Source organism: Conger conger, chromosome 2 (genome assembly GCF_963514075.1).
Source record: "Conger conger chromosome 2, fConCon1.1, whole genome shotgun sequence".
In the NCBI taxonomy this organism is placed as follows: domain Eukaryota; kingdom Metazoa; phylum Chordata; class Actinopteri; order Anguilliformes; family Congridae; genus Conger; species Conger conger.
Window position 1 is genome coordinate 9,646,592 of NC_083761.1, and position 11,784 is coordinate 9,658,375.

At 42.5% G+C, this 11,784-nt stretch overlaps 1 protein-coding gene across 1 annotated transcript; it reads right to left on the reverse strand.

Moving 5' to 3' along the window:
- Positions 1–8,507: 8,507 nt before the first annotated feature.
- On the reverse strand, positions 8,508–11,784 carry LOC133114812 (uncharacterized). The gene is made up of 2 exons (XM_061224473.1): positions 11,127–11,784; positions 8,508–8,659 (listed from the first exon to the last, which is right to left on the reverse strand). The coding sequence occupies exons 1-2, from the start codon at positions 11,782–11,784 to the stop codon at positions 8,508–8,510; spliced, it is 810 nt and encodes a 269-aa protein (XP_061080457.1).

Below are 11,784 nucleotides of genomic sequence, written 5' to 3' on the forward strand. Positions count from 1 at the left end.
ATTCAGTGATTGAGTGTTTCAACAAATAAAAAGTTCCAGGTAGTGAAGCAGAGGGTAGGTACAGAAAAATATTATTTTCATATTATTTGTTTTGATTTTGAAAGAAAATGTGTCACTGACCGGAAGAGGCTGACCAGAGCTGCGTTCATGATCGCAAACGCTAGCTAACGGTAGCTAAATGGCTGTCGAAGACGCAGAGAGAAGTCAAATTGACAATTATTATATATATATACCAGTGGAGGCTCCTCCATAGAGGTGGAGGAGGCCTGGCCTCCCCAATAATTTGAGAGAAGAGAGAGATTTAAAAAAAACAATAAATATATTTATTTTATTTATTTATTTTAACAAAAAACATATTTTTTATTTTTTATATTCATATTATTTTAGTTTTGTTCATAAATCTAAAATTTCCCATGGCTAAAACCCAATATTGCAATTGTAAAGCAACAGGCCAGATTTCCCTATCAGTTTGTATTAAGGGAGGCCAGGCCAGGCCAGGCCTCCCCTAGGAAATGAGATTCTCATAGAAGTCAATGTAATGCATTTTTTTTCATGCCAATATGTGATTGGCCAGATCACTGAAAATGGGTGGGCAACGGAGGCCTGGCCTCACCATTTTGTTCGTCCAATCACATGCTACTGGTTCATTTGGAATCAACTATCCTTTCCTTTCTATTCAACACAGAAGCCATTTTGAGAATTCGCTAGTCACTTCAGTCAAACAAACACTCGCCATAATGGCTACGAGTGTCCTATCAACTTGTGCTTTTCAGGAAATTTAGAGAACACCCCTGGCTATCATCAGTTTATAGCTCATTTGGCCAAACACTTTTGCTTAAAACTACCTCGGAAGTCGGCGAGATTCTAGCGCAATTTGAGATCTTGGGCTGGAGATATGCAGATTCCAGATACTAGGGAGTGAGAATGACATTCAATAGGTCATGTTAGAGACCATTTGGGATTTATTGAACAGTTTTATTTTTAATGTAGTCCATTTCGTTGTATTACAAGTCAATTTAATAATCTTCCATATCAAATTACCGAATTGTTGCTCTGTGAGGAAATTCACTCTAAATACGAATAGAGTGCTGCCCTCTAGTGGATAACGTTAACGTTAGATAAAGCCAACTGGAACCATATTTTTACATATTTTATATTAAATATATTGAATAAAACTACATATGATAAAGAAAGTGTTATCTTATCTTTTTTATATGCTAAACTTGATTAAATTGGTGATTACATGTTGAAGCTGTAGAAGAATGAAAAATGTAAGCTAAACAAAATTGTTTTTAACTACATAATTAAAATTCCTGCCTTTTACACATGTTCACTTGGCATTTATATTACATCCAAATGTCATTTCTCAGCTTAATTATCAGGCAGGCTCATAGACTTACAGCAATGTCATTTCTTCAGGAAGGCACAAGGCTAAGCTCTGCACAATGAATTTCATCAGCCAGAACTTTCTGACTGTAGCTTACACTCCAAATAGTATGCCTTTGGCCAGCACAAAGACAGATAAGAGAACAGGGAACATTCCATCGCGAGTGAAGTGAGCAAGCGGAAAAAAATGGCCTCCTCAATTCTGGAAGTCACCAGCCTCCACTGATATATACACTTATAATCAATGTAATGTTTGGTCTTACCTAATCACAGATAAGCAACGAATCAGCTAGCTGGTATTGTTAAATCTAAGTCGCATCCATTTGTATTGAAAATGCCTTGGTTGTCAACTAAATGGATCGTTCAACAGTAACTGTTTGCTGCAAACATAGTTCGCCGTTAACATTCGCTGTCTTGTCAGGTTACAACTCTAGCTAGTTAGCATGTTAGTTAGCTGGACCTAGCGATCTCTGTCCAGTTAGAGCTATGTAGGAAGTTGACAGTAACCCAGGCCCCAGAAGAAAACAACTTAGCCGTTTGAAGGTCTGAAATATCTCTTCCATTTGGTACATGTAAAACCATTCAACATTTTATTTTTTGAAGAGACCATTGTCAGTTTGAGACATAAGCTTTTCAAGGTAGCTACTGACTGACTGGGGGGGTGAGCAATTTCCCCTCCCTGAAGACGGGCGGCTCTGTCCTATTTAGGGTATATTCGCCTAAGGGGTAGATTGCAAAGAATGAGGCGAGGCTATAAATGTAGCCGGGGCATGTGAAACATTCAGAGTAGAGAGTACCGTGAACAACAGTAATAAATGAAATGTGTGCTGAGAAAGAAACTTAGAAGACGGGAGGTTAAAGTCCGGTTGAGGTATGAAAGATGAAGCTGGATTACTGTGGGAGGATTTATTTTGGTTGTTTTGCTTAGACCCCAGAGGTAGAACCAGAAACACTGGTGATGGTGACTTTGTGGTTTTGAATTTGAGAGTACAGTCACTTGATGCTACACATATCAGCCTTTATTGTTGCCGAATGGTTGAACTTTTTAATGGGAATTTATTAAATTAATCAATTTGTGTCATTATTATTAGTATTATTATTATTATTATTATTATTATTATTATTTTCCATTTCCTGTCATCAGGAAGGTATCAGTTGTTTCTCCTTCAGGTCTGGCGAGATTGCTGTCTGTTATCTCCCACCTCTGGGAGAAGCCCTGATAGACAGTTCTTCATTTGGAGAGAAAATTGGGGGACTCAAATGAGCTTTTTCATCAAATGAATCAGTAAGCGATCGAATATTAAACAGTTTACAGATATTTAGTGTGAGAGCTGTGTGACGTGTTCCTACATGATAATCATTCAAATAAAACCTGTGAAATAATTTTAATAGGCTAAGATAAATGTAGCATGTGGCAGTGCTCTCTGCTAAATGTCCAACCTGGTGTCACATTACACTCAGTAAACTTACAGATCTTTTTTCGGTACTTACAGACACACAGCACAACTGGCAGTTGCCCATGTCAGCAACAACATCTAGAATAGGGATCATCAAATCACAGTCCTACCACGGGAGTCAGGTGTGAAGACAGTCTGGACAATTAGTAGGACTAATTGTTCAGCTAATTCAATGGGAGAAAAGAAAACCTGGGCCAAATTGAATCCGAGGTCCAGAGTTGTTGAAAGAGAAAAGAGATCATAACATGACCACTGAAAATACCACAGATAAAGAATATTAATCACAGTGTAAGGGAAAGCATGATACTGGTATCAGCAGTATCAGGCTGCAGCTGCCCAACTAAACAGTCTTCATAATGATACAGGAAGTACCTCACTCAACCTTATTGGGGGGCGCTGTGGCTGACTATGCAAAGCCCTATGGGACCTAGAATATTGGGCACATCCACACACTGGAATCTAAAATTGTAGGGAAATCAAGGGCTAATCAAATTTGGATCTTAAGTGCACTGAATGAACTGTAACCTTCACAACTGGCAGTAGTGAACTGGCAGCTTTCAAATCAGATTGTCTCTGTTTATTAATTGGTCCATGGCAAGTGCCTGTCTCAGGGTTTAACTTTAACCCATTTAAGTGGAAATCTGTGGCTATAAAAGCCACTTCCTGTGCAGATCTCATGTCTCGGGTCTGGTCTGTACCTTTTCATAGTAAGACATCTGGAGGCAAAGGAAATGCAATTAACATACTGCTGCATTCAAAGGCACTGAACTGCAGAGCCGCTCTAGAACGTTTTCTTCTTTTTCATGGGCTCATCTGGAAAGAGGTAGCTACAAGGTAGCAAGTGGAATCATTGGAAGAATTTGGATCAGTTCTTATTACCTGATTATGTGAATATTTGCTCATTACATGTAGATTGTAAATATACATTTGGCTACCCTGCTGAAAACAACAGCTCAAACTTCAAACAGCTGGTAGCTGACCAGCTCAGACCAGCTCACAGCTTGACATGGTTTTACCAGCTCAGGCAACATACCAGCATCTGCTAGTTGACCAGTTCATACGCAGCTAGAGCAGCGTTATAACCAGCTTGGCCATGCTAGTTGACCATCTCATACCCAGCTATACCAGTGTAATACTAGCTTTACCAGTTCAATTTTCGAGCTTGTCATGCTGGCATAGCTGGATTTTACAGCAGGTTAATACTGTGGCTAAGGATGTGTGATGCTTTGATGGATTTCGAATTCATTACAGCCTGATGATTTTGACATGACCAACAGCTTCAAAAAGTTCTATCCATTTTATGAGATTCTTGGAAAGGTGGGCTTTCTACCAGAATAAATAGGGCTCAGTGCTTAAATCAGTGTCCTGGCCTATGTTTTACCCTATTAAGTCTGTTTACTGTAGCCGACTTGCTTTTGATGGCCAGAGGAAAAAAACATAGAGGGATAAGATGTGTTGAGACAGATTCAGTATAACACCAGTGTTCTGGCCCAGATTGTATTTGTTGGATGTTGCTAAGCTCAAGCTGAGACCCTCCAGAGGGCTGGGGAACAGGTTGTGCCTTAGAGCAACAGAATGCATTCTTAAAAAAATGCTGAGTGTAAACTCCTCTTTCACAAGTCTATGAGGCCAGCTCTAAGATTTTATTATAAAATAAAAATAAAGTTTGTTCAAAGAAGTGCAGTTCTTCAACCCCTACCTGCAGGAAGTTAAGTAGCACACCTTGGAAATTAGTGTTATATACTCAGAAAAAAGTAGAACAATCTTCCCCACGTCACTAAGCTAGAGCACCTAGCAGCGTTGTGATGGTTCTCAGTAGATGTTAATCGCAAGTCCCTCAGGAGATATTTTGCCGCATCTCCTAGACACAGCTAAAAAGGGTGTCTCCTTTCTCTGAGGATCCTGATTGTTAGGAGCTCCAACAGCCAGTTGCAAAGGCCTTCACAAGCTGTGCCAAGTACTACTGGGCTGCACAAGGAGACACTTGAACAACAGAATGTCATGTGTCTATGTCACGAATGCCTAATGGAACGTTGATGAACTTCATGGAGAACAAATGGCAGTTTTGAATAGAGGAAAAAAGTTATTCAGAAATGTCATATGACAAAGAACCCAGTAACACATATCTGTTCCTTTATTCGGTTCATGAATAATTTTGCCTTAGGTGCTGTAATTAAGTCAGAATAATGATCATTACTTCCGCAAGCATATTATTTAGTGGATGAGGCCATTGACATAATAGCATTGAATTAATTTAGTATGAGCACTTCCGTTTTTCCAAGCAAAATATATACATTTGGGACTTGTGTCTAAGATTTATGGTTTAGTATTTTGAAAATTGGTGCCTTATGAATTGGTACCCTTATCTTTCTCAGAGCAATAGATCTTAAGACACATCTCGACAACTGTGCTCCTTTGCCTGAGCAATTAGTTTCTGCTGTGTGCATAAATGCTATCCAGGGTATTCATGGTGAGACAAGGAAGAACTGGCCTGGCTCCACTCTATTCAGGAGAGATTTGTTATGCTGGTTGGAGGACTGCAGGCAAACAGCCGCACCCATCCCAGAATTCCCTGCAGGCAGCTCTCTGGCACTCAGCTCTGCCGAAAATACAGAATCCACTCTGTGGTGTAAGGGGATGTCAGTGACTTGCAAAAAGCTGGAAACAGCAATGTACTATAACTCAAGTGCGAGCAGTTGCAGGAGACCTGGACATTTATTTGTGATAGGTTTGCAGTACCTTGGATGTATGTGATTTACTACAGGAAACAGTTGAGTTTTCTTTAGTTTAGCACCTCTTTCCTTTCCAAGACAAGGGAGTGAGATTTTGCGGCCATTGTGCAAAATGTGACTAAACACATGCCAAGGGATGCTTTAAAGGATGATAACATGCACTGGGATATGTAGTTTTTTAACAAGAATGTAATTTCCTATGTCACGGCAGTGTTATTTGATTTCTGTCTGTGGATGACAGCAAACACAATTGCTGACCCCGTTTCTAACGGCATATAAAGTCATGAAAAAATGCTGTGTCATTTTACCAGGAAGGCTTTTGTGAAAGAACGAGGGCAGCTGTCCCCAGCAGAAAAGCGCAAAATGAACAAATAAATATATAAAATAAAAGATGAAAGACAAAATGCACTGGCCTGAAAAAGCATTTCTATAACATCACTGCTGACCGGCTGGTCAGGCACCCTTGGAATTAAACAGCCCAGGGTGACATCGCCCTTTCAAAAAAAAAAGACCAAAATATAGGAATAAATAAAGTGGACTGTTCTGGTTGGAAAGGGGACGCTTTTGAATGTGAAGTCTGATGCTTAGGGAGAGCGACAGCGCTGTAAAAACTGCACCACGATGGAGCCCCAGCGCGTCTCCGGAGATCACACTAATACTGTACACGGGCGGAAGAGAGAGACCTCAGGTGCAGAGGAAGAGCATTCCCTGTCACTGAGATCATACAAATGTTCAAAAAGTGCAACTTTCATACCCTTGGTCGTTAGAAACTATGGTTTAGGCATATTAATCGTAATTTGCACACAAAGAAATACATCTGGAATGTATAGTCCCTTGGATAATCTTTGGACTGTTATTAATGATACCTGTTCAGTTCACACTGAGGAAATAAATCATAAAATGGCAATATCCCCTTCAGCCCCATGGTAACCTAGACAGGCTGTGCTGTAAGAAATCGAAGATTTTAAATTTGACTGTTGAGTATTTGTCTTTAGCAGGGGATATTTAAGCGGTTACACATGTTCCTTTCATTAGTTATTTAAATATTATAATATTATGTTAAATACATGCTTGACTTTTTAAATGTGAACTTAATGCAATTGATTCTTGATAAAGTGCTTTTTCATTTGAAATAAAATGTAAAAATACACACACACGAGAATCTGGACAATTAAAAAAAAGGTTACAAATTCTGGTAAATTCTGGTAATTTCCTTACAATGAAATTGCCTTTGGCTACAGCACAGCTAGCATCAGGAAGTCACTCTTACCGATGTCACCTGGTAACATTTTGTCCCCAGGCAATTTGCCTGGAGTTGCTGATGCAGCATTAGACCTGCAAAGAACCGTGGCTAACCTAATTATTCCCAGTCATGACAAGGTCTATCGATTTCTTAACCCAGGTTTAAAAAACTACAAAGGCAATTCCCTGGTTTACACCGCAGGCCTGGTGCAGTTTCACTAAACCTCTCTTCTGAGGCAGTTTGATGAGGGGCACGTGCTCACTTATAATTGCTCCCCTCTGCAACACACTACACCGTCATGTTGTTCCAGGCCAGAGGAATACGTATATATTAGACATGATGAGCTGGGGCTTTAATTGTTTGATAAATCTGCAGTTTGTGATAGAGAAAGGCCACCCTGGGGATCTCTGTATATGTAACACACACACAGCACACAAGCCCTGTACTGCCAAGCATGGCCCAGAACTTAAAAACCTCAAAGTGTGTGTGCATCTGTGTGTGACTGCGCGTCTGTGAGTGCGTGTGTGTCTGTGTGTGTGGGTTTGTGTGCATGTGTGTGTGTGTGAGAGAGAGAGTGTGTATGTGCGTGTGTGTACGTGTGTGCACACATGTGTGTGAGTGTATGTGCATGTGTGAGAGAGTGTGTGTGTGAGTCTATGTGCATGTGTGTGAGAGAGAGAGTGTGTATGTGCGTGTGTGTGCATGTACACACGTGCGTGAGTGTATGTGCATGTGTGAGAGAGATAGAGTGTGTATGTGCGTGTGAGTGTGTGAGTGTATGTGCCTGTGTGAGAGAGTGTGTGTGTGCAAGTCTATGTGCATGTGTGTGAGAGAGAGTGTGTATGTGTGTGTGAGAGAGTGTATGTGTGTGTGTGAGAAAGAGAGAGCGTCTATGTGCGTGCCCTCAGCTGAAGGGTGGTGAAATGTATTTAATCCACACATTATTCTAAAGCATTTGAAACACATTATTGCTACTTGGGAACAGCTGCAGAAGAATTGTGGAGTGTTATTATTATCCTGTCTTGGGGATATTGATGCACATGATAATTCCTGCTTGCCACCCGCTGAGGCCCTCGTTTGTATGCCATGGTACAGGCGGGAGAAGGTTCATTTGCACAGACCGTGAGGGGTTTTCTCTTCTTCTTCTTTTGTTTTCTTATTTTTCTCACCCGAGTGCTGCACACAGGTCCTGCTGCAGAGGCCAGTCTGTCTGCTTCCGCTCTGTCTGTTCCTCACATCTACTGATCCGCCCTGATCATTCCACATGATCCTTTCATCCTTTCAACCTGCTTCTGTAAAACTGTGCACAAGAAGAGGCACCTTGCCTACACTTCAAAAGAGATTGTGTATAAATAGCGTTTCCAAAAAACCCATATGTCAAAGCAGATACGATCATGTTGATTTATGAGGGGAAATTAACTATGTTTAGCGAGCAGGAGGAGACAAAATTTATCTCTTAACTTTCTCAGAGGTGCATCGCTTTCCACATATGCAGACTGACTCAGACCCTATAAGTGCACAGTATGATCTGTCTGGAGTTAGACGGTTCCTCTGTTTGTTTCTGGCACAATAACGGGGGACATGTATCCCCTCACGGCTGTGCAGTACCTGCTGAATAAGCGCACCTCCGTGTGTGAAGGTGCAGGTTCGTTTCCTCACCGCGGTGTCAGGGCGCTTTCGCCCTGTTAATCACTTTTCAGTGTGCTGTTGCCATGACAGCCACTCCTGGGCGTATCCCAGCTCACCCTGCAATGGCGTGAACTGCAGTAGCGCCAACGCCCCTGCAGCTGGCTGACAAAAGATGTGACTGTCGTAATCCCGGGTCTTTGTGGGGCGATACACTGGATACAGGACAGAGGATCTCTGACTCCACAGGCAATTTACAAAGGACAGAAGGCTGTTTTAAACATTTGGCTGCTCTTTAGGGGCTACTTGTCAAGGGATTTTAAAAGGGAACCAATCCAAAACTTGATGCTGACAAAATGGTAATGTTAAGAACACTGCCTTTGGGCCCCTGAGGAGGGTGAAAGTCAGACATCAACAGATCCAGAGCACAAATAAATGTGACACTTTAGTTCAGACCGACAGCCTAAATGCATTATGGGAGTTTGTCTCCAAGCCCCAATTCTGTTCCTGTATTATGATCCACTTTAATTTCCAACTGTGAGGATACCAATAGTAAGCAGAAAGGCAACTTCACGACTTCACGTCTGCGAAAGGCTTCCCTGATAGTAACTTAAAGCACGTAAATGTTGCACTTATCAGCATCCATCACTACGCGAAGATTTAACTGCATAACAGGCCTAAGTCATTGCAAAATGGATAAAAGGCTTGGGTTATGTAAGAATGTTGCATGTAGCTGGTATGCATAATTTAAGCTTCAAGAACATTTATCCCTTTCACTCTCCAGCCCTGCAGCTTGGTTCTCTGTCAGTGAGTGGACATGCAGAACACTTTTCTGCACAACTGTAAACAGTGTGGAAATGCAGAACGCTTTGCTGCACTACTGTAAACAGAGTGGAAATGCAGAACACCTTCTTGCACTACTGTAAACAGCGTGGACATGCAGAACAATTTCCTGCACTACTGAAAACAGCGTGGAAATGCAGAACAATTTCCTGCACTACTGTAAACAGTGTGGAAATGCAGAACACCTTCTTGCACTACTGTAAACAGCATGGACATGCAGAACACCTTCTTGCACTACTGTAAACAGCTTGGAAATGCAGAACACTTTCCTGCACTACTGTAAACAGCGTGGAAATGCAGAACAATTTCCTGCACTACTGTAAACAGTGTGGACATGCAGAATGCTTTCCTGCACTACTGTAAACAGCGTGGACATGCAGAACACTTTCCTGCACTACTGTAAACAGCGTGGAAATGCAGAACAATTTCCTGCACTACTGTAAACAGTGTGGACATGCAGAATGCTTTCCTGCACTACTGTAAACAGCGTGGACATGCAGAACACTTTCCTGCACTATTGTAAACAGCGTGGAAATGCAGAACACCTTCTTGCACTACTGTAAACAGTGTGGAAATGCAGAACAATTTCCTGCGCTACTGTAAATAGCGAGGACATGCAGAACTCTTTCCTGCACTACTGTGAACAGCGTGGACATGCAGAACACCTTCTTGCACTACTGTAAACAGCGTGGACATTCAGAACAATTTCCTGCGCTACTGTAAACAGCGTGGACATGCAGAACTCTTTCCTGCACTGCTGTAAACAGCGTGGACATGCAGAACTCTTTCCTGCACTACTGTGAACAGTGTGGACATGCAGAACACCTTCTTGCACTACTGTGAACAGCGTGGACATGCAGAACACCTTCTTGCACTACTGTAAACAGTGTGGAAATTCAGAACAATTTCCTGCGCTACTGTAAATAGCGTGGACATTCAGAACAATTTCCTGCGCTACTGTAAACAGCGTGGACATGCAGAACTCTTTCCTGCACTACTGTAAACAGCGTGGACATGCAGAACTCTTTCCTGCGGTACTGTAAACAGCGTGGACATGCAGAACTCTTTCCTGCACTACTGTAAACATAGGGAGCCCACCGGGAGAGGCTCAACATTCACACTTAAGCCCATTTCCTTTCAAATGTGGATGTTGGGCAACAATTAAACTTGTTTTTCTGTGTTTATTCCATAACACTTGCGGTCTATTGTTCCATTGTTATTAACTATCATTTCCGTAAAATGGTGAAAATAGTTTAAATAGTACTGAAGCTACCCATGACACTTATCTGAGGCGTGTTATATAAAACCTTTTTGGGAAAAGGTAAAAAGCATATTTCATCCTGTTTATGGTAATAAATAAAAGTGCTGAACAGAACTGTATGAACCTTTTTTCTCTCCGCCTCTGAAGAAAACAAAACCTCCATGTGACAGGAAGTGCTTCTGGGCAAATGCGCCCCCAAACCTCAAAATGACAGTTGCAGAAGTTTCCCAGGTGACGGTGTCCACAAACAATCTGCTAGAAGAACAGATCAAGATAATTACACAATCTCACGAACAGGTTCACTCTCAAAATTGACAAGTTAATGTCGAAGACATTTTTTTGTTGCTACTCTTCTGTTACTTTCAATACATTTTGTGTGCAAGTTACAACTTTTGTATGACAAACTCATATGCTATTGGGGGCTTTGGGCTGATATGTTTATATCTGATATATGATATACAGTATGATATCTGTAAAGCATCTTTGTGAAAGTCTTCAGTCAAAAAGAAATTAAATTAAATTAAATTTAAATATACAACTTATGTGTATAAGAGGGGCTCTGGCAGGATGTGTGGTACAGTCCGTAGGGCGGGGCTCTGGCAGGATGTGTGGTACAGTCCGTAGGGAGCGGGGCTCTGGCAGGTTGTGAGGTACAGTCCGTAGGGCGGGGTTCTGGCAGGTTGTGTGGTACAGTCCGTAGGGCGGGGCTCTGGCAGGTTGTGTGGTACAGTCCGTAGGGCGGGGCTCTGGCAGGATGTGTGGTACAGTCCGTAGGGCGGGGCTCTGGCAGGTTGTGAGGTACAGTCCGTAGGGCGGGGCTCTGGCAGGATGTGTGGTACAGTCCGTAGGGCGGGGCTCTGGCAGGATGTGAGGTACAGTCCGTAGGGCGGGGTTCTGGCAGGATGTGTGGTACAGTCCGTAGGGCGGGGCTCTGGCAGGTTGTGAGGTACAGTCCGTAGGGCGGGGTTCTGGCAGGATGTGAGGTACAGTCCGTAGGGCGGGGCTCTGGCAGGTTGTGAGGTACAGTCCGTAGGGCGGGGCTCTGGCAGGATGTGTGGTACAGTCCGTAGGGCGGGGCTCTGGCAGGTTGTGAGGTACAGTCCGTAGGGCGGGGCTCTGGCAGGTTGTGTGGTACAGTCCGTAGGGCTCTGGCAGGTTGTGTGGTACAGTCCGTAGGGCTCTGGTAGGTTGTGTGGTACACCTGACTAAAGCCACGTACTCAAGCGCCTCCAGCAT

Bases quoted from the DNA above. Each gene is read 5' to 3' on its own strand.
- LOC133114812 (XM_061224473.1), bottom strand. From the start codon at position 11,784: ATGCTGGAGGCGCTTGAGTACGTGGCTTTAGTCAGGTGTACCACACAA. The intron at 8,660-11,126 runs GTACCACACATC...TCCTGTATCCAG, and splicing joins AGAGCCCCGCCCTACGGACT to TGTATCGCCCCACAAAGACC.